Here is a 22,152-nt window from a genome sequence, read left to right on the forward strand (position 1 = left end):
CAGCAGGGTGCTGGCAGCCATGGTACCGTGGTGGTAGCAGAGCTGCCTCAGGCATTCATGAGCCAGCTCTAGTGGGCTCTGAAGGCCACAGAGTGGAACAGCATCGCTGCACACCAAAACCTGACTGTTATGCCTCAAAGCCTTCTGCCTTGAAACTTCAAAATTGCACACATGCACACTATACCCTTTCCCAAACAATTTTACCAAGAAAAAAAATGGCAGACATAGGGTGAGAGACATATTCCAGTGCCTCCGTGGAGAATAGGAGCAGCCACCCCGAAGGACCACTGCAACAATGGACTGCTGAGGGCCAGTTGTGACCCACATCAGGGTGGGGACACCCCCAAGGGACAATAGCTGGGCAATGCCCATGCACTGATTTACCCCAGTGCAACTACAGAATGGCTTTCAAGGAGGCTGGGTGTCATTTTCCCCACAGAAGGGCTGGATTGACAATGCCACACTGCCCATCAACATCCAGAATAGGGAGAGTTTCAGCACAAGAGGGTGTGCAGCCTGAAATGTAGGCTTTCTCTCTTCATGGCTGGCAGAAAGTGAAGCAAGGGAAGGGAACACCACCACAAACAGAAAGGCTTGGATATTTTATAGCACAGGGTTTAAGCTGCAGTTGGAGCACTACTGCAATGATCTTAATGACCACTGAAGTTCCAGGTTTGTAGAGAGATTCTACTTCTGTTTGGAAGAAGGAAAAAAAAAGAAAAGCAAATGAATACCTTTTCAATAATTTTATTTTGATGTAATTTGCTTGGGTTTGTCTGCCTCCTCAGTGAGGAACTGTGAGGGGGAAAGAGACCTGTGCTGAGAGATGGAAGATTTCTGACATAATCTTCAGATTTCAGATGGTTTACACACACAGAGAGAGGAGAGGAGAGGAGAGGAGAGGAGAGGAGAGGAGAGGAGAGGAGAGGAGAGGAGAGGAGAGGAGAGGAGAGGAGAGGAGAGGAGAGGAGAGGAGAGGAGAGGAGAGGAGAGGAGAGGAGAGGAGAGGAGAGGAGAGGAGAGGAGAGGAGAGGAGAGGAGAGGAGAGGAGAGGAGAGGAGAGGAGAGGAGAGATAAACCAGTGGCAACTTGAAGACCTTGGAAAGCAGAAAAAAGAGAAAGTGATTTGCTGTGAGGAATGACATGAGGAATGACATATCTGTTGGATACTTACTAGACACTCTGGATACTCGACCTAGAACACCATGAACAGGATGGACACAAATCATCATGTCAGATGTCCCAAAAATTGCAAGAGGAAAAAGCCTAAGTGACACACGTTTACCTCATCTTCAGTAAGCTTCTTCACAATTGGTTCACAACCATCAAATAAAACAAAAGTAATAAGATATACTCTCTTCCGCAACAAAACCATAATATTCAGATATTTTGGAGTCATGCTGGCATTACTTTCCCTCTTCTCATTCAGAAGCATTCAGACCAGAGCCGAGCACCACACACAAACACTTCAGGCTGAACATTTTACAGCTTGGGGGATGGAGTAGCACCGAAAAAACACAAAGTCCAGCAGAAGCAGCTATGTGACAAGCATGGCGAGGAGAGTGTGCACAAACAGTGCGAACACTCACAGCATGAGCAATGAGATCTGGCACGCCGCAGCCGTCAGAAGGTGTGACACCTGCATGGTTTCCGGATGAGAGCAATAGGGAGGCGGTGAGCTGGGACACCCCAACAGTAGCAGTACTGTTGGGCTATACCTGTTTTTTGAAAAATGTGACATCCCCTTCAGCCTACACCTGCAGCGCTTAGCAGAAGGTCTAATTTCACCAAGCACGGATGAAAATGAATTAAGCAACTACATGGAGATCTTGGATTTCCATAAGCTTTGGACAAGATGTACAAAGCAATGTAGAAAGCCATGTCAAAAAAAAAACCAAACTCCAAGTGACACCCCTTCTAGGGTTTCTCTGCTAAGCTCTCAAATCCCCCAAATTTGAATCCAGCTCCTATAAGGAAACAAGGGGTGGTTTCATTCAATTGCTGAACTACAACATGACACTATTGAGAAAGAAGTCCGGTGACAGTACTGCAGAGTCAGACACACAGGGAGAAGAAAGACATGTTAAGTACACTGAGCTGGACATGGGATATGAGCAAGCTATGGGCTGAAAAGTCCTGTCACAAACGACTGAAGCCATACAATGAGGCTTGAAAACCAGTGCTAGGCCGTCTAATCCTTATTGATAAGTGTTGCCACAGCACAAACCAGACTGTGAGGAGATGAGGCTCAAGGGGGAGTGTAAGGCTTAGGTCTAACCAGACAATCCTGGTTGCTGCAGCTCAGCAGCTGGCTCATGAGTGATGGGTGGCACACACACTGACGACATGGACATCATCAGCCCTGCACAGAGGTGAGACGTGAGCTGGTCAGACCAGCACGTGCTGAGAAAGAGCAGCGATCCTGCAAAGCCCGTAAGAGTAACCACACACTGAGCAGGAGCCCTCTGAGCATTCGCAACCTGGGTCGGGATGTTGCTATGGGGTGGACAGAATCGGAGAGGCCAATGTAGGTGCTAAACCCCATCTCTCAGCTTTCTGACTCTGAAATAATGAGTGAACACATACAAAACAGGAGGAAAAAAAAAAAAGAAAAAAGAGGGAGGGGAAGATGTCTGTAAGCCACGGCTTGCTTTGTCCTGGAGAAACAGCAGCCAGAGCAGGAAGAAGAAGGAATGTGCCTGTGTGTGTGCACCATGTGGGACAAAGGCAGCTCCTTTCCCTTCAGCCCTACTGGAAAGCCCCGCTGTCATCTCTCAGCTTCATATGCCTGCATACGAGCAACACCACGCACGACGTGCTTCTTGGTGTCTTTGATAACAGGTTTCTGGTGTTGATCTCATACGAATTTTCCTTTTGGAAAGATGTATGCATCCAGTTTTGATGATATTCCATCATCTGGCTGCAGACAAGTTGCAGGCTCGCGTGTCTGGTGGAGTGCAACACGCACACATATACATACACACATTCACCCCCCTCCCCCCTCGCGCTGACCTCTCTCCACTTCTCCACGCCAACCCACTGCATCTGCCCCGTCCTCATTGCCTCCCCAGCCCCGGGGCAGCTCCTCGCCCTGCCCTGGTGCTGCCGGGGGAAGGGGCTGCGGAGCTGCCCTGGGACGGGGGGGCTGCGCTTTGCCTCGGCCCCGGGACCCCCGGCTCGGGTAGCGGTGTGGGGGCGAGGATAAGGCTGAGGCCGCGGCGGTGGGAAGGAGAGTTTCGGAATGGTTAAAAAAGTTCTCGATAAGCAAACTCAGCTGCTGTCAGAGATTTCCCCCCAATCCCCCCCCCCCCCCCCCTTTTTTTTTTCCCCTCTCCCTCCTCCTCTCTCCCTTTTTATTTTTAAGGCAGTTGATGTGGTAATTAAGAATTTGGTGAGAGCCCGGTCAGGTCATCTCGTTTCTCAGATCAGAGCCCCATCAGAAATTCTTTCAAGTGTCCTTCTGCGTCGCCAAAGATGACAACAGCAAATCAATAAGCGCTTGAAATGAAAGGGGCTGCCGGCTAGCCCCCGAGGCTACAGATTTTCGCATCGCCGCTCTCTTTTTCTGAACTTCTCGCGCTGGGCGCTGCCTCTCGCAGCGGAGCCGCCTTTATGCCTATGCTCATGACGAAGGTAAGCTCTCGGCTCGCAGCGCTATCGCGACACGGGCTGCTGCTTCCCGCTGCCCCGCGACATCGCAGAGCTGGAGGGCCCGGGCGGTGCCTCCTCTTCCCTCTCCTTCAGAAAAAAAAAGAAAGAAAGAAAGAATTAATAGGAGAGGGGTAAGGGATCAAAGGAAAGAAAAACAAATACGGGGCTTGAGGTTACTTTGTGCTAACGGAGATCGCTGCGCCCCATTCGCACCGCCGTCCTCACCCCGGCGTGCCCCGATGTACCCTAACGAGCGGGCTCCACGGGGCGCCTTAATTGGGCAATTCATTCCGTATTCTTTTAGCTCGAGTGTTTAAGCGCTCATTTCGAACCGACGATAAAACGGCCGGAAAACGCGAGACGGGGTCCCTGTAATTTATATGCAAATCGCCGCGTCCGTTCGAAACGCTTAATTTTGGGACAATCATTGCGTTGTAGCGCCGGGATCAGCCGTCCGAACGAGCAATTTTGAAACCAGCTCTGGACGGGAAGAAAATATTCGAGCAGCCCAACAGATCGATAGCGTCTGAGCGTGTTAACAGAGCGGCCCCGGGTACCTCAGACGCGTCCGCTGCCAGATAAGGAGCGCGGAGGGGCGGGAGGGGCTGCGGGCAGAGGGACGGAGCGCTGCGAGCACAGTCCGCCAGAGAAGGCAATCAGCGCTCGGCGCTGCGCGGCAGAACTCCGCTCTCCTCCGGTCCCTCCGCGGAGGCCGACGGAAGACACCGAGGGACGCTCCGTGCCCGCACGGTGCCGGCCGGGGGGGTTCTTAATTCTCATTACTTCGGAGGAAAACCCCTCCATGCCCTTCCCGTCCGCCGCCGTCGGGCCGTCACCGCGGTGGGGGCTCTTTGAGCGGCCTTTGCCGCCCCGGTTTGTGTTCTCCCGTTTCTCGCTTTGACAGAAGGGGAGAGAAAAATCGGAATCCGGGCATTCAGGCGGCTCCGCGGTTTCCAGCCGCCCTGGAACCCCTCTTCCACAGCAGCATGTCTAATGTATTCCCCGGTGACTCCGGGCATTAATTAGTTGTTTAATAGGAGTATGACTAAAAATGTAAAAGAAGGATTAGGAGCGTGAAACGTATGTCCAGCTCCTTCCACACACTCGAGGAGGGAATGAAAATCACCCGCTCTCCTCTGTTCCTCCAGGAGCCATTTGCATTTCCCACCAGCTGCTCACTTGGGCTGCAGAGGGGTAACGCGGGTTAGAGCAGTGCCGGGCTGCGCCCCGCGGGGCTGCGCACCCGCGCAACGCCCCGTTATACCCCGGGAAACGCCGGCTGGGAGCCGGGTGTGCTCCCTCTCCTTCCTCGGATGCGCCGGGATAAATGGGTTTCACCCGGCTCAGCGGTCCCGAGGGCAGAAGCGGGTATCGGAGGGCGCGCTGCGTCCGCTTGTTTCTCACATAGAACCCCGCAGTCCGGCGAGGGGCACACGGCAACCGCAACCGCAACCCCTCCGCTGCGCTGCGCTGCGCGGGGCCGGGAAGCAGAGAGCTCCAATGCACCGCGGCTGAAATCTTTGCAAAACAGCCACCGACAGACCGGGTGCTGCCCTCGAACTGAGAAAATGTGTAAAGAAAATGTGTAATTTCTTTTTTCTTTCTTTCTTCCTATTTTTTTTAAATATATATATATATTCTTTTTTTCTCGTAGTCCCTCCTGAAACAAAACTGTGGAAATGCTACGAAAAAAAAAAAAAAAGCGTTCGGTTTGATTTGCTCTAAGTAAATACATCCGACTTCGTTTGTTTCTCAAACGCCGAAAACGGCTTAAAATCGAAAACCTCTCCCTCCGCCGTCGGGTCGGGGCCGTTCGGGGCAAAAGGGGCCAGGAGTGATCCCGGCCCGAACGAGCAGCGCGGAGCAGAAGGGCATTTTGGCTGCCTCGGCTCTGCGCTGGTGGTCGGATGGGAACAATAACCCCGCGGATTTGGAGAAAGCAATAAAAGAAAAAGTAAAAAGGAAAAGGAAAAAAAAAATAAAAAGGAGGGGAGGGAAGAAAGGAAAAAGGGGGGGGGGGAAGGAAAAAAAAGGAAAAAAAGGAAAAAAAAAGAAAGGAAAAGGTGGGAAAAGAAAGACAAAAAGAAAGGAAAAAGAAAAAAAAAAGAGGAAAGAGAAAAAGGAAAGAGAAAAAAGTGGAAAAGAAAAAAAAAGGAAGAAAAGAAAGGGGGAGAAGGGAAAGAAAAAGAAAGTAAAAAAGAAAGAAAAAAAAGAAAAAAAAAAAAAGAAGAAGAAGGAAAGAAAGAAAGCGAGGACGGGGGAGGCGGGTGGAAGCAGAGACCTCTCGCCACAGCCCGGCGCTGCGTCTCTGCACCTGAGCAGTGCCGGCCCGGCCTGGGAAACTTCTCCCACACCAACTCGCGCCTCCCGGGCGGGCGGGGCGCGCTCTACGCGGGCGCGGAGGGGCCTCTGCCGCCCTCTCTCTCTCACCTCGGCTCTTCTGCGGCCACCCAGCCCTCCTGCCGCCGTCGCCGCTCCGCCGCCTGCCCCCCGCGCCCGCGCCCGCGCCCGGCCCCGCGCAGCGCAGCGCAGCTCCGCGGAGCCGCCGCCCGGCCCGGCCCCGGGGCGCTCGGAGGAGGCTCCGTGACGTCAGGCCCGGGGGCGGGGGCCGGGGCCGGAGGGAGGCGGCGGCGGCTCCGAGCCCCGCAGCCAGCGCAGGAGCCCGCCGCGGCCCCGCCGCCCCCGGCAGCAGCGGCAGCGGCAGCAGCAGAGCGGCGGGGCGAACGGCGGCCGGCCCCGGTGAGTGGCTCACGGAGGGAGCGGGGCACGGCGGGGCGGGACGGGGCTGAGGCTGGAGCTGCCCGTCCCCGGAGGCTGCCCGGGCTCGGGGGGTAGCGAGCGGCCGGCTACGGGGTGGCCGAGCGCTCCTTCTTTGCGGGAGCAGGCCCCCGGTTACCTGCGGGCCGGGCCCTGCTCCTGCGAGCGGCAATTAGGCGCGATCGGTCCTGTCGATCCTAATTTCTAAACGGTTTCTCTCGGCCCGTCGGGCGCCGGAGTTCGTCGGGAGCGGCTGCTGCCGCTGCGTCCCGGCTTCCCCCCGTTGGGGCGGGCACAGCGGAGCCGCGGCTCGGCGTGGGGTGGCTGCGGCCGGGGAGCCCGAGCCGTGCTGTGGGGGTGTCCCCGGGACGGCGGTCCCGGCCGTCCCCGGCGGGTGGACGGCCCCGCTCCGAGCCGCTTTCGTTGTGGAGGCGGCGGCCGTGGGCCGAAATCTCGGGCGTAAAGCCGCTCCAACAGCCCTCCGCGCTTCGGGTGTTGTTGAGATGCGCGCCGGGGGACTCGGCTTATTTCTTTTTTTTTTTCTCTTAAAGAATAGCAATAGGTTAAAAAGGGAAAAAAAAAAAAAAAAAAAAAAAAAGAAAAAATAAGGGGAGGGGGGGAGGGAGGGAGGGGAGGCGGAAGAAGAGATAAAAATACATTGTGTGACACCGCTTCGTTGTTCGCGTCCTGCAGGTTTCATAGTGGTAGCGCTGCTAGCAGGTTGTTCCCTAGCGGAACCGGGCCGGGAAGGCAGGGAAAGAAAGGGAAAAGAAGGGAAGGCAGCTCTCTGGGCCGCGAGTGTGAGCCCGTAGAAGTGTTTAATTGCGAATGAGGGGTGCGCAGAGATACGGCAACGGCACTGCAGGAGAAGGGCAGAGCCGCCTGCAATTGAGGCACCGCGCTGCAGACAATAGGGAAATGCTTCTCGCTCCTCTCGGACCTGCTCTGCGATGTGGTCTATCGAAAAATACGAGTTAAAAATAATAATAATAATAATAATAAAATAAAAAGAAACAAAATAAAGAGGGTGAGAAAGGGAAGGAGCAATACGGGCAAGGAGCAGAAATCCGCCCGGCAAAGGCACTTTTCTCCATCGAGACGGGTGAATACGGAGAACAAAGTTCCCCTCGGTGCGGCCGCTGTCCCGTCCGTGGGTCAGCCGAGGTCCCGAGGCGGGCAGGCGGCCGCTGGCTGCGTAGGACTCATCCCGGCAGAGCCGCCCCTCTTTCGGGCCGCCGGAGGAGAACGAGGGCTGCGGGCCGCGGCCCCGAATAGGCCGTGCCCGGCGCTAGGCCCAGCGTGCGTTCCGAGCCGCCTCGGCCTCGGGTAGAAGCGCCGTGTCACGGCGGCCCGGGACGGCCAGGCTCACACCGTGCCTCTCTCTGCTTTGCTTTGGGTTTTCTCGTCCCTCTTTCCTTCTCGCAGCAGCCGGGAAGGGCTGAGCGTTGCCCGTCGGCACCGTTCCCAACCGCGGCGTTGCCGAGACCCGGCCCGGCTCGGGCGTTACAAAAGGGGCAGCGGCGAAGCGCACCGAAACGGCGGTGACATGCAAATTGCCCCCGAAATTATCATAAGTAAACACTGGAAGCCTGGACTAATAAAATCCCATCTGTGTTACTTCATATCGAGTTAGTAGAGAGCTGTGATAATGAATTTTGTAATATCTCCCGAACAGACATCTCAATCAGGCACTAATCCCATGATTTTACCGCCCAGCCACTCGGGCTGGGGGGGTCGGGGAGGGGGGGGGGTTGGGGACCTTCCTCCGCGTCCCCAAAACGTGGCGACGGGAGGGGGCCGGGCCGGGAGCCGCGTCGGGGCTGCGCTCTATTTTCCCCGGGTGCGACCCCTCTCCGGGGGGCGGGGGGGGGGGTCAGCATCGCTGCGACGGGGCTCCCTGGGCTCCTGTTGTGATTATAATCGCTATTATAATTGCTACGATCGTTATATTTATTATATACGCATCTGTAGTCCTGGATTCGTTGCTTTAACAACCCAACACGCTTCGTCTTTTGCAGATAACGGGTAATGGAGTCCAACTGCCGTAAACTTGTCTCAGCCTGCGTGCAGCTAGGTAAGAGAACCCACCGCCCCGCGGCCTCCGCTGGGGGAGCCGGGAGGCGCCGGGGGGACGCGGGGACCCGCCGCCCACAGCTCCACCGCGGGCCCCGCCGCTCCGCTCCGCGCCCGGCCGCCCGCCTGCGCGGCACTATGGCGCCCCCTGCCGGCCGCCCGCCGCCCGCGCAGCGCCTTCAGGTGCGCACATCCCCCCCCGGGCCGCCCGCCTCCAGCAGCGCCCCGAAACGCGCGCAGCGCTCGCACCGAGCCTCTAAGCTGCGAGCGAGGTCTCTCTGCTAGTTTGGGGTTTTTTTTTTGTCTTAATTGTTTGCGTTCTTAGCCCCCCGTAACCCCCCCAGAACTGAGGGGTGGCACACCGCCTTCACGCCCTCTGCCCTCTGCAGGGGGCCCGAGGGTGGGCGAGCCCAAGGGGTGATAAAGAAAAACACCCAGGCAAACACATTACAAAGAAGAAAACAAGGGCTCTGTATTCCAAGAGACTGTTTAATCCAAGATAAACGTAATTTTGTTTAAATAAAATATATTAACCTGAATTAATAATACGGGAAACTAGACGGAATTAATAATGCACGCCTTGCCGGTGCCGTGGTTAAACACTCCCCTGTAGGAACGCCGCGTTAACCCCCGCGGCTCAGTGCTGCTCCGGGAGCAGCCTCAGGCTCAGAGCACCGCGTGGCCTCCGGACATCGCACCCCGCCAGGCACTGCGGTGGGGATCGGGGGCGGCAGAGAGCGAAACGTGGGGTGATCCCGGCCGCGCAGGCTTTAGGAGCCGATAAGTTTTAATCCCAGCGCCATACGCCTCGTTGAATTGCGCCCAAATCGGTTTTGCCGGGTGCCGGCGCTTTTGCCTTCGGCCGGTAATAAGTGTTAAATAACGTGGAAAGGAAGGGTGACATCGCTTTATGTATGGTCGGGAAATAAGGAGGGCCTTCCTCGCTCCCGACCAACAGGTGGTCTTAATCAGAGCCCCGAGCGCAAGCTAATGGGGAAGTGGGGACCTTTCCGATACAAGAAATTTACGAGCCCTTCCCTGCCAGCTTTATTCGGCAAAACGTGTCTAAAAGTCACGGCACCGTGCGCTCCCTGACGTGCACGCTTTTAATTCCCCCGCTCGGAAACAAACGGGTATTTTCCTAACCGTCAATTAGGAACGCGGGTTACTGTCGTGCACGTACAATGCTCTGCCTCGTTCTCCCGTCGTCCGCTCTGCGTCCCACCTGTCGGGCTGAGGGGGGAAATCTCTACCTAAACCTAATCTCTACCTGAACGCCTTGAATGCCGTTAATTGAACAGGAACCCCGCAGCAGCGCTGGGCTGCACTACCGCCTTGCTGTTGCGGGGCGGATGTGTGCTGGCGGCGGCTCTCGGAGCGCCCCGACGTGCGGGGCAGAGCCTGAACGGCTGCGATTTGCCTTCGAATCCCGTAGAGGTTTGCGCAGAGGTTTGATTGAGTATTTTTTTGCCCCCTTCGTTTCGCTGCGCTACGAATCCCACGGTGTCCGTCGGTTGCGGGCTTCTCCCGAGCGCCAGAACTTCAGGTTTTACGTGGTTTACCTCGAGCAAAACGTCTCGTCCTTCCGTGCGTCAGGCGTAGGGAAGCGAAATAGTGCGGGGACCGTCCGGGACCGCTTCTGCGTGTTTGGGAACGGGCAGCGCGACGCCGTGATTGCGCGCGTTGGGCGCTATTGATGGGCGCACGGCGAGGAACCGCTGCCTACGGCTGCCGCTAACAGCAGCGCGAACGCGAGCGTCGGGTCACTGCAGTGCTCCTGCGGGAGGAGAGAACGAAATTCGGGCGGAGGTGCCGCAAGCGAGGCGGGCGCTGGGGCTCCGGCTTGGGAGCGGGTCCGCTGCGCCCGGGGAAATGGAAATAGCCAAATAGCCAGCGAAAATAGCGCTGCAGCCGAGAGTGGCAAAGGCGGGCGCCGTGTTTACCCGGAGAGGAGGACAAATCGCTGCTGGGGGCGTATGGTTGGAAAAGCACCCAGCAGGCGGGCTGGGCTTCTGGGGGGCTTATTCGAATAATTGTTAGGAAGGGCAGAGGGATGCTTAGATTCTACCTGCGCGTTTTTATCTGAACGAATACAATCTATAGAATTCGTTAGCTGCCCGAATTGTGCTGCAGGAATCCTTCCCCGCGATCGCTAACGCGGGTGTCGCTGAAGCAGCGGCCGCCTCCCAGTATAAAGCACTGGGATTACAGTCCGCCCCGTATCAGCGGCACCAGCGCGAATCGATTGTTTCAACCCCTCGATAGGGAAAGGGGGGGTGGTGGGGGGAAACAAAAAAAAAACAACAAAAAAAAAAAACAGAAAAGAAGAAGAAATCGTTCTTTGGGCTGAGCACTCATTAGCTTCATATCTCTTAAAAAAAAAAAAAAAAAAAAACACGAAAAAAGAGTGAAAAATAGAGCGGTGATCCCGCCTTACGCCCAGCCCCGAGGAACGGAAGGTGCCCGGTGTGTGTGTGTGCTGTGGCCCCGCCTCCCCCCGCTACCGGACGGGGCCGAACCCCACACCCCAAAGTTTGATCCCTCTCTTCGGCTGTCGCATCAATTGTGTTTTATTTTATTCCCTCCCCGCCGGTGCGTGAGATTAATATATGCGGCAGTTGTTAGCCTCACTCCAGGGAAAACGAGATGTATAAGGAAAGCTTATTCGTGAGGAGGAATATACTAATGGAACAATCTGATGTCTTCTTAATCCTATGTAAAAAGCTCTGTAGTCTTCCTAATATTGACTGAATGGGTAATTAATGGCTCTTCATCGAGGAGAATACGCGGTAATCCGAGATAGGCGGGAGACGACGAGGGGAGGGGAGCAGCCGGCAAAGGGAGCGGGGCTGCGGAACCCCGAGGTGTCCGTCGGGCAGAGGGTTACACAACGATCCCAGAGGTGCATGAAGGAAAAGTGGGAAAGCGAAGACCTGCGGGAGGTGGGCGGGTGGGGAGGGGGGAAGGGGGCGAAATAACGCCCGGAATAAGATAAAAATAAAGCGAAGAAAAACAAGGAATTGCAAAAGGAGAAGGGGGAGACCCCGGTCCCCGTTATTAGGGGCTGTGCCCGGCGCCCCGGGCTGGGCTTTGGGTTTTGGGCCCGAGAGGGGATGGGAGCTGCCAGCGGGAGAGGAAAAGTTGAAAAAAAACCCCACTTTTTGACATTTTAATTGGAACCTTTAGCGCTAATCTATGGCTCGGGTGCCTGCAACGAGCTTGTTTTTCGGTTGGCTGACAGCTTCTAAAATATTATTTCGCTTGGGAAATAAAAGCTTCATCTCAGCTTCTAGGTGGGTATTTTTGGATTTAGGTGATTTATGGTCGCCATGACGACTAACGCCGCCTGCCCGCTCCCCTCCCGGCCGGCTGCGGGGCTGTAGGCGGGGGGAAGAGCCAACACCCCCTCGCGTTTGGGGATCGGCCCTCCCGGGTGGGAGCGGCGGACGCGGGGCCGGGACCGGACCGGGGGGGTCCGACTGCGGGAGAGAGAGGTGGGGAGGGAGCGGGGAGAGGGTCGGTAAACAAATTGTGCGGAGCGGAGCCGGCTTCGTATTGACTCAGTTATAGGTCATCGGCTGCCGGTGCGGAGGGAGGAAATATTTACTTTACACATATACTTTATGATCTTGGGGGAATTAGAGGAAATTCAATAAGAAAACGGCTAGAATCATTTTAAACCCCCTATTTAAGAGACTTAAGCAAATTAGAGTCTTATCAGATTAAAATCCACTACAAATGTAAGAGCGTCGTCTCCGCCGAAACGCTGTGGGGTCTGAGGAAAGAGATTCGCTGCCAAATCTCGGGGATAAAAACGCGTCATTTAAACGGCAGATAATGAGCAGAATGTAAATTAATTTAACCTTCTTTACTAACAGCCCGCGAAAGGAATACGCGCCGTTCGGCGAGAAGCGCCATTGCGAGGGCCGGTGCGAACGTCAGCGGGCGGAGGGACCCCGGCGGGGGGACGGGGGGGACGAGGAGGGCTGCGGGGGCGGAGGGGGTGGAGTGGGGTTGCTGTCCCACGGGCCGGCGGCACCTGAGCCCGGGGACGGGGCGGGCGCTGCTGCGGGGAGGGCGCGGGGCCGGAGCGGGAGGCTTCTCCAGCGGGTCCGGGCGGAGGCGCAGGAGATCACGCGCGCTCGGGGCCGGGATCGGCGCAGCCCTCCCCGCGTCGGTGGCTGCGAGGTGAGGGCTTCCCGACCCGCGCCGCGGAAAGCCGCCCGCGGCCGTCGTCGCTTCGTCTCCTCCGCGCTCGTTACGGCCGTTTGCGACCGCCGGCGCCGCCGTCAGCGGCCCCGAGCCCGTCCCGCCCGCCGCACGGCCCTCGCTCTTATCGCCCGCCCGGACCCGGAGCCCGGCCTCTCCTCCCGGGGCCGCCCCGCTCCGCTCCGCTCCGGCCGCCCGGTGCCGCCGCGCGGGAGGCCCGGGGGAGGCCCGGGCGGGCGGGGCGGGGCGCGGCGGGGGCGGGAGCGGCGGGCGGCGGGAGGCGGTGCGGGGGCGGAGCGGGGCGGGCGCGGGTGACGTGCCGGCGCGGGGAAGGCCGCCGCCGGTTTAAGATGTCAGGCCAAGAGGGAAGCTGCTGAGCTGATGCGGTGCGGGGCTGGCCGCGGCGCGGCGCGGGTCCATGCGCGGGCGGCGGAGAGGAGCGCCCCGCGGAGCGCCGCCGAGCCCCGCGGCGGGCCGGGGGCCGCCGGCCGGGGAGCTGCGGGGTGGCCGTGACGGCTCTTGCGGGTCCGGAGCCGCTCGCTCGCCTGCCAACACCGCGCCCCCCCGGGCGGCGGGGGCTCCGGGGCGCGCCCGCCCGCCCAGCCGCTAGCCGAGCCCCGGGAGGCCGCCCAGGGAGGGGGCGCCGCGACGGTCCGGGCCGCCCCCCCGGGCACACGCGCTCCTTCTCCCGTCAGCCCCCCCGGGCGCGCCCGTCGGCTCCGGCGTCCTCTCGCCGATGAGTTGCATGAAGGACCCGTTAAGCCTGGAGCGCCTGGGAGCCGGGAATAATAAGCTGTGCTCCTCCTCACCTTCCTCCTCCTCCTCCTCGTCCTCCTGCCATCACCAGCAGCCCGCGCTGGCCATGGCGACGGCGCTGGCGCCGGGGCAGGCTCGCTCCTCCCTGGAGGCCGCCAAGCACCGGCTGGAGGTGCACACTATCTCCGACACCTCCAGCCCCGAGGCCGCAGGTAAGAGGCGGCGAGCGGCGCGGAGCCCCCGGCCCGCAGCGCCTCGGTCCCGGCTCGGGGCGGGTGGTGACGGCTGAGGGAGAAGAACGGCGTGAGGGGAGCGGGCGAGCGATCGGTTGTAGAGGGCGAGCGATAGGGGAGCGGATGGGCGAATAACTCGGAGAGTGATGTGAGTACAGACGGGCGAGTGTTGGGATGCGGAGGGCGGATTATATTGACACGGAAGGGTGAGTAATGTGGATACAGACGGGCGAATATGTGGCGAATAGCGTGGATACGGATGGCCGAACGGTACGGGTACAGAGGGCAGGTAAAACGGATACAGACGTACGAATACTTGTCGAATAATGTGGGCGCAGATGGGTGAATGAAATGGATACGGAGGACGAATGACATGGATACAGTGGGCAGGTAACGTGGGTACGGAAAGGAGATAATGTGGATACAAATAGGCGATCGTATGACGAGGAGCGTGGATACGGATAGGCGAGTAACGTGGATGTGTACAGGCGAATAGTACGGGCAAGACGGGCGAACGGTACGAATAAGAGAGTATAGGATACATTAATAATATGGATGCAGAAGGGCGGATAACACGGATACGGAACGCGAATAATATGGAGGCAGGAGGGCGAATAACACGGGTAGAAACAGACGAGTGGTACGGACAGAGGGTGAGCGGTAACGGACAGCAACGGGCGGGCGCTGCGGATAGAGACGGGCGGGCAGCGCTGGTGGGGACGGGCCGCACTTCGGCTGCGCCCCGGCCGGTAACGCGTAACACGCACGCGGAGAGCGGAGCACCGTCGGCGTCGGGAGCGCACACGGACGGGAGAACGCAGCTCCCGTAGCGGGCGGCGGAAAACCCGCAGAGGAGCGCGGAGCCGGCGGGGGCCGGGCGCGGGTTAATGATTAGCGGCGCGGGGGCAGTCCGCGGGGAGCGGGGCGAGGCTTGGGAGGCTGAGGTGCCCCTGTTTTCCGCCCCGCTGTTTTCTCTTCCCCCCTCGCAGAGAAAGAGAAGAGCCAGCAGGGCAAGAGCGAGGATGCGGGGCCCGAGGACCCCTCCAAGAAGAAGCGGCAGCGGCGGCAGCGGACGCACTTCACCAGCCAGCAGCTGCAGGAGCTGGAGGCCACCTTCCAGCGGAACCGCTACCCCGACATGTCCACCCGCGAGGAGATCGCCGTCTGGACCAACCTCACCGAGGCCCGGGTTCGGGTGAGTCCGGGGGCGGAGCGGGGAGAGAGGTCCGCGGCCGCTTTCGGTTTCGGGTCGGCGCGGAGAGCGGCGCTCGGCCCCTCTGCCCGGGCGGGCGGCCCCGGCTTTGCTCTCGCCGAGGAGCGTTCCGCCCTCACGGTGCCGCTCCTTCCGACGGGAAGCTACGGAAACCATTGGCCGGGAACAGGCTGCGACCTGCGCGGCCTCTAACGAGAAAAAGATGTACAACGCACGCGGGCCGTCGCCTCGCTCCCGACGTGCCCTTCCGCGCATTTTCTTTCGCTTCGCAATTCGCCGAGCGCCTCTCCGCCCTTTCCCTTCTCTGAGATTTATGGGAGCCATCGGCGCGCTGCGGACGTCCCGAGGCCGCATCCTGCGTGCGCGCGAACGCTGGGAAAACAATAATAATAGTAATAATTAAAATATATATAGAATGAGCTGAACCGAACCTCCCGGAGTTTCGGGAAAACAAACAAACAGAAAAACACCTAAACAGTCTCTTCTCTCGGAGAAGGCAGAAGGCGAGCAGGCGGCGCGGCGCTGGGAGCCGCGTGTCGCTGTGCCCGGCGCTGCTCCCCGCTCCCCGCCCCGCTCTGCCGCCGTCGGCTCCGCACCCCCCGGGGCTCCAATCCACACCGACCCCCGCGACATCGCCGCCGCCCGGCGCTCAGACACCCGCGTGTGGATTGAAGAGGGCGCGCTGCCCTTTGTCTGCGGGGAGGCTCCCTCAGACCTCATTTAGCACGTTGTTAAGAAGCGATTTTCTTCACAACCCCCCCCCCTCTGCCCCCCCCTTTTTTTCTTTTTTTCTTTCTACCAAAGAGCGGTCGAACGAGTTTGTTTAGAAGTGATTCCCGGCTCTGGAAGCTCTCTCTCTGGGGGAACTCGGAGCTTTAACCAAGTGAAGCAACGATTTATGAGTTGCTGGCTTCCCTCTCCCTCCCCGTAATAGGAAACATTGCCTTAAAGTTCCGCCGCTTTCCAGGCTCTCTGCCCTCGGTTTTTGCACTCTTGTATTTCCCCTGGATGGCGGCGCTTTGGATTGAGCCAAGGAGGGGGGAAAAAAAAAATAAAAGAGAGAGAGAATCGGGGAGGGGAGGGGGGGCGGGGGGGGAAAGAAAAAAAGAAGAGAAGGAAAGAAAAATAAAGAAGGGTGGGGGGAATGAATAAATAAATATAAATTTAAAAAGGCAGCGTTCTTCCCTGTGGTGGGAATGAGAGCGCAGCCGTGCACGGGAGAAGCTCAGTGTGTCCATCTGGGGATGGCACTCTCGGGGCAGCCGCCACTAACACGCTTCTCCATCTCCCCCCCTCCCCCGTTTCTAAAGGTTTGGTTCAAGAACCGCAGAGCCAAATGGAGGAAGAGAGAGAGGAACCAGCAGGCCGAGCTGTGCAAGAACGGCTTCGGGCCGCAGTTCAATGGCCTGATGCAGCCCTACGACGACATGTACCCCGGGTACTCGTACAACAACTGGGCAGCCAAGGGCCTCACCTCCGCCTCCCTCTCCACCAAGAGCTTCCCCTTCTTCAACTCCATGAATGTCAACCCGCTGTCCTCCCAGAGCATGTTCTCCCCTCCCAACTCCATCTCCTCCATGAGCATGTCCTCCAGCATGGTGCCCTCGGCGGTCACCGGCGTGCCCGGCTCCGGCCTCAACAGCCTGAACAACTTGAACAACCTGAGCAACCCCTCCCTCAACTCGGCGGTGCCCACGCCGGCCTGTCCGTACGCCCCTCCGACGCCTCCATACGTTTATAGGGACACGTGTAACTCGAGCTTGGCCAGCCTGAGACTCAAAGCCAAGCAGCACTCCAGCTTTGGCTACGCCAGCGTGCAGAACCCCGCGTCCAACCTGAGCGCCTGCCAGTACGCCGTGGACAGGCCCGTGTGAGCACAACCCAACCCCGCTGCCACGGACTGAGCTGCGCTGGAGAGCGGTGGGCACCGTGGAGGAGGAGAGGGGGGAAGACGGAGAGAGAGGGGAAAGAGGAGAGAAGGGAGTAAAGGAAACCACTGAAACGAGATAGTTCCTTTGTTTTCAAAGGACCTCCTACAGATCGGGAGATCTTCGCTAAGAGTATTTCAGCAGTTACGAGGACATATATATATATATATATATATACGGACAAATGGTTGACTGGATATGATATGACATTTTAATGTTCCTATAAGCTTGTTATTTTTTAAGTTTAGCGTTGTTAACATAAAAAATGACGGAAAGGATGTATATATATCGAAATGTCAAATTAATTTTATAAAAGCAGTTGTTAGTAATATCACAACAGTGTTTTTAAAAGGGTAGGCTTTAAAATAAAGCATGTTACACAGAAGCGATTAGGAGTTTTTCGCTTGCGAGCAAGGGAATGTATATACTAAATGCGACACTGTATGTTTCTAACATATAATTATTAAAAACAAAACATTGTGTGAATATCGGTTTTAGAATAGTACCTCTGGTGGATGCAAAGATGTTTCTGATATTGCAATGTAAAACATGCCCTGTGTATAACATTTCGTACAATATTCTCGTTTTACTTTTCAGCCGACACGAAAAATAATGTGTTTTATTTCATGGGAGTAAAAGATGCAGCATTCACTTCTTCTGTCCGGCGCTTTATTTCCGAGCGGGGCGCGCAGCGGCGGCCGCTCCGCAGCCGCGGATGTCTTTCGCTGCACTCCCGCGGCGCCGCTTCTGAGCGCGGTACGAACCAACGCCGCACTTTTTCGGGCGGAAAAAAATACGTAGAGAGAAAACCCCTTTTCCCGCTGGAGGTGCGCGGCACGGAGCGGAGGGGATCCCCCTGTCCGTCCCCCCGCGCACCCCGGGAGAGCGGTGGCGGCGGTGCGCTCGGGAATCGGCGGCCGCAGCGCCGCGGAGAGAGCTTTTATCGCCTTAGAGGAGAGGGAGGGGGAGAAAAAAGGAAAAAAAAAAAAAAAAAAAAACCAAAACCAAACCAAAAGGGAGAAGAAGCAGCAAAGCCCGTCCGCGCAACAACCCGCTCCCGTGCGGCAGCCGCCCCCCGCGCTCACCTTCTCCGCGGAGCGGGAGCTCCTCCGCGCAGCGCTGCGTCGCTATTTCCGAAGCCCCGCGCGGACGGTACGGAAACAAAGAGCGGGCGCAGCGCGGCGCGGGGTGAGAGGTGAGCCCCCGCTTCCTGCCGCGCCGCGCCGCGCCGCGCGCTCCGAGGGAAAGGTCGTGCTCTCGCGTGTTTTGTTTTAAATACGAGTGACCCATTAATTCTAAACCTGCTTGTTCCTGAAATTATACGGGATTATAGCTCGCGAGCTCCGGACAATGAGGCAAATCAAGATGAATTGCCGCTCGGCCCTCCCGGCGGTTCCCACCCGGGCGGCCGGGAGGGGCGGCGGCGGGAGCGGAGGGCCCCCCCAGAGAACGGAGCGCGCTCCGCAGCGGGGGGGACTCGCGGCGGCCGGGCCGAGACCCCCGGGCGGGCGCCCCCCGGAGCGGGACCGTCGGGGCGCCCTGGAGAAGGGGAGCGGACACCTCCCGGAGGGCCGGGGGGAATGAGCGGCGGGAGGGGGGAAAGGGAGAGAGGCACCGGGGCCTGGGGAGAGATCGGGCCAACGGGGTAAGCTCCCCCCGCCCGACAACGGGTCCCCCCGCTCTGCGGCCGGCAGCCTCCTCTCTTTTCGTTTTCCCTTCTATTATTGTTTATTTCTTTCTTCACCCTGCCCCCCGCCCGACTTTGTCTCGGGTCGGGGGGAGGCGGCTGCCCCCCCGTGCCCGGCCGTGCTGCCCGCCCGGCCCGGTGACACTGCCGTCGGTTTTCCTGCGCCGTGTCAACGCTTCGGCCGGGTGAGTGCCAGCGGCGCGCCACGGGGCCCCCACTCCACTCCTCCCCCTCCTCCGCTCGGCGGGGCCGGGGGCGACCCAAGGAGTCCCCCCTCGGGGACAGCGCGGTGGCGACGGGCGCTGCTTTCGCCTCTCGGTTCTTCTCGGCGCGCGGTTATTTATACCGCTCTCCCTCCCTGTAGAATGTCTGCATGTGTATTTAGAGGACGTGTGTGCGCGGAGAAAGAATATACGTCTCTAATATATGTATATATACGTTGAGGGTAATATATGGACCGTTTCCGGAGCACAGAAATATTGGATCAGAGTTTTCCACTCTACTGTGTAATGGCTCAAACGATGAAAAATCAACGTGACCGCTCGGAGCGGACATAAATCACTCCGAGTGTGATCTGAATTTCTCTCTCCCCCTAGCTGAAGCCTGGAGGGTCATCATTTTTCTGCGCCACTTGACCAAAGATATAATGTTTTGATTAGGTCGTAAATCAAAATCTTGGGCCGTGCTTTTCTTCCTTCTTTTCTTTCTTTCTTTCTTTCTTTCTTTTTTTTTTTTTCGGGGGCTTTCCTTCTTATCAGCGGTGGCAGCGCGAACCTGGAACAATGGAGGCCGTGCCGAGGAGAGGGGGAAGAAAAAGAACCACAACGAAACGGGGAATTTGCAGAAGACCTCTGGCGAGAGGCGGCAGCGGGGGGGTGAACCGCGGGGCTCCCACCCCCATCCCCCCCCCCCCCCGCCCCTCGGCACGGCCGCTCCCGGCTCCTGCTGTGCGGCCCCCGCGCCGGGCGTGCGAGCGGGCAGAGTCGTCTGCTCCCAATCCACATCCCAATCCACAGAGCCGGCGGGCCGCGCAAACCCCGCGCAACCCCAGCGCAGCCCCCGCCGAGTCGTTCAGCCCCTCCGCCGCCGGGGCACCGCGGTGCCGCCGCGCTCTTTTGTTTTCGGCCGCCTCCTCCTCGTACTTTGAACGCCGGCGGCGTGCGTAGGGCCCGCGCCGGGCCGGGCCGCAACGAGATGCGCGGCGGGGCGGCTCGTCTGGGTCGGAGCGGGGCTCCTCGCTGTGCCATCTCTCCTCTCTTGTCTCCCCGCCTTGTTTTCTCTCACACGCACTCATCCGGCCCCGTATTTTCCCGGACGCGCAGATCTCCCATACCTGCCCGTTTCTACACCTCCGAAATTAAAGAACCTTTTCACTCCCCTGCGAGACCCATCGGCATTTTGGGAGGGAAGGAACTTCCTTGGGAAAACAGCTGACATTTGAGCCCGGCCGAGTTTTCGGAAAGACATTCCGCAGCGCTGAGAGCCAGGCTGGGGCGCAGCCCGTTCCCCCCAGCGCCGCACTCCGCGTAGCAGGCGCGCAAGATGCGCTGGTGAGGAGATGGCGGGGGGGCACCCTGGGGCTCGACGCAGTCGGGGTGTGGGTTTCCCCCTGCGGGTACCCGCGTTGTAGAGGTGTCGGCGTGGGCGCAGTGCGCCCCGAGGACCGAACGGTCCTTAACTCCGAGCTGCAATGGGTTTGCACCTCCGGAGCTCCGCGCGGCGCCGGGTTAATGGATCGCTGCATCCTGGGTTTGTAAATGCAACCCGCTGTGGGATTAATTGCCGCAGACACTCGCGTGTTCTCTTCGGGAGAGAAAATAAGAGAGGAAAAGAAAAAGAACCTCTCGTTCTTAAACCACTGGAGGCAAAGCCTTTACTTTTCTCTTATTCTTATTTTTATTTTTAAGGTGTTGGAGGCCGCGTTTCGTGAGCTCGGCTCTCGCTTGTCCGAGGCAGAGCCTCAGGGCAGCTCCGCGCCTGCGGGGAGCAATGCGGGTACGACAGCTCCGTACTCAACCCCTGCTGCCGCGGGGGCCTTTGCTCGCCTTCTCTATTGGAGTCTCGAACACCTCCCGCCCGCCGCAAGGTGGGGGCTGAGGTTCGGAGCCGGTCCGTGTGGGTGGCACGGTGCGAGCGGGGTTCCGATGGGGGATGCGGAGGGAGCTGGAGATGAACCCCGGCCCGCGACCCCGGCTAACCCGGCCCGAACCGTCGGCGGAGGATGGACGCATCGCAGCGCCGGCCCGAAACCGGGAGAAAGTAATGCGAGGGGAAGTAATAGGAAGGAAAAACACCGAAAGCAACGAATAATAAAAGGAAAAATAATAATAATAATGAGGGGGGCGAGGGGGGAAGAAAAAAATAATAAAAGGGAAAATAGTAATAAAAGGGTAAGTAATAAAAGGAAAATAATAACAGGAAGAAATAACAAAGGGTAAATTTAATAAGAGGAAAAAGCCGCAACTCCAGGGGCCGCGGTGGCGCTGAGGAAGAGCCGCAGCCCTTCGGCCTCAGCCCCCGTCTGGGCGGCGCTGGGGCCGTGTGAGCGCGGAGCTCCGTGCGCGGCCGGCCCGGGCCCGGGGATGCTCCCGCGGGTGCGCCACAGAGCGCCCGATAACAGCGGCGGGGGCGGACCCCCAGCACCGCCCCTCTGCGCTCCGGCGGGGTTTGGCCCCTTCCCGGGGCCGCCGGGCGATGCGCGGAGAGCCGGCCCGGCTGGCAGCCCGGCCGCGTTGAACATTAACCGGCCCCACACGCCGCGGAGCAAAACGAATCATCTCGCAGGTTCTAACAAAACGTCCCGTAAAGGCCACCTCGTATGCACTCAGCGCTCTCGGCTCTGAGCCTTGCCGGTGCGATGGAGTACCTATCTGCCACCCCGCTTCCTCCCACCCTGCCCCCAAATGCTGCCCGCGGCCCTAACCGCGGCCCCGCAAGCCCCTGGGTGCCGGCGTGCGGCTTACGGGAGCTGCCCCATACAACAGAGACACCCTATACACCTCGGCCTGGCCCCGCCGTGTGCGGTCGTTACGTGTTTTTCTCTGGATTAAAAAGAAAATAAAAAGATTTTTTTTTTTTTTTAATCCCAATGCTGCGCGGTGCTGTGCAGCCCCATGGGCGGGGATCGATGAGCACGCAGGGATCGATACCGCTGCAGCTGAGGTTTGTGCGGGGAAAGGGGAAGAGGGGGGGGGGGGGGGAGGGGGGAGAGAGGAGGGAGAAGAACCCACTGTGCAAAGCCCCGTCCTGTGCGGTGTGCGGGGGAATAGGAAAGGCGAGAGTGGGGCCGGGCCCACCGCTCCGTGTGTGTATTCAGCGTGGCTACGATCCTCGGGCTCATAGGGACTACTTCCATGCTTAAAGTTATTCGCATGCTTGAGTGATTTGCTGGATTGTGGCCATATGTAAAGCAATAAATATAAGCGGCTACTTCTGTGCAAACAGAGATCCAGAGGTCTGGCAAGTGATTTTCCAGCGGATCTCGACCTCGTACTGTCGAGATAAAAGCCGAGAGAACTCTCGCCTCGCCTTGCCTTTCGTTCGATTAAACAAAAACCCAAGACAACAATTAAGGTCATCGGGACGACACAGGCAGGAAGGAGCGCAAAGCCTTTAGAAAAGTCGTCGCGGAGCACTGCGCGGGGA

The 22,152-nt window shown here is 58.5% G+C and overlaps 3 protein-coding genes across 5 annotated transcripts; 2 read left to right on the forward strand and 1 right to left on the reverse strand.

Annotated features, from left to right (window-relative positions):
* Positions 1 to 3,382: 3,382 nt before the first annotated feature.
* On the forward strand, positions 3,383 to 17,471 carry PITX2 (paired like homeodomain 2). 3 transcript variants are annotated; one of them, XM_025149516.3, is made up of 4 exons: positions 3,383 to 3,633; positions 8,427 to 8,482; positions 14,669 to 14,874; positions 16,203 to 17,471. In XM_025149516.3, exons 2-4 carry the CDS (start codon positions 8,437 to 8,439, stop codon positions 16,764 to 16,766), a joined length of 816 nt encoding a protein of 271 aa, XP_025005284.1. In that variant the 5' UTR covers positions 3,383 to 3,633; positions 8,427 to 8,436; the 3' UTR covers positions 16,767 to 17,471. The 3 variants fall into 3 exon arrangements, with proteins under 3 accessions (XP_025005284.1, XP_025005283.1, NP_990341.2); XM_025149515.3 differs by lacking the exon at positions 3,383 to 3,633 and adding an exon at positions 5,933 to 6,390; NM_205010.2 differs by lacking the exons at positions 3,383 to 3,633; positions 8,427 to 8,482 and adding an exon at positions 13,066 to 13,658.
* LOC112532384 (translation initiation factor IF-2-like) lies at positions 3,522 to 7,502 on the reverse strand. Its single transcript, XM_040700475.1, has 4 exons — positions 7,459 to 7,502; positions 6,619 to 6,952; positions 6,082 to 6,497; positions 3,522 to 3,738 (listed from the first exon to the last, which is right to left on the reverse strand). Exons 1-4 carry the CDS (start codon positions 7,500 to 7,502, stop codon positions 3,522 to 3,524), a joined length of 1,011 nt encoding a protein of 336 aa, XP_040556409.1.
* On the forward strand, positions 17,460 to 21,647 carry LOC124417965 (collagen alpha-1(I) chain-like). The gene is made up of 3 exons (XM_046940374.1): positions 17,460 to 17,617; positions 18,288 to 18,692; positions 20,415 to 21,647. Exons 1-3 carry the CDS (start codon positions 17,460 to 17,462, stop codon positions 20,602 to 20,604), a joined length of 753 nt encoding a protein of 250 aa, XP_046796330.1. The 3' UTR covers positions 20,605 to 21,647.
* Positions 21,648 to 22,152: the final 505 nt, after the last annotated feature.

This window comes from Gallus gallus, chromosome 4 (genome assembly GCF_016699485.2).
Source record: "Gallus gallus isolate bGalGal1 chromosome 4, bGalGal1.mat.broiler.GRCg7b, whole genome shotgun sequence".
Classification (NCBI taxonomy): Eukaryota; Metazoa; Chordata; class Aves; order Galliformes; family Phasianidae; genus Gallus; species Gallus gallus.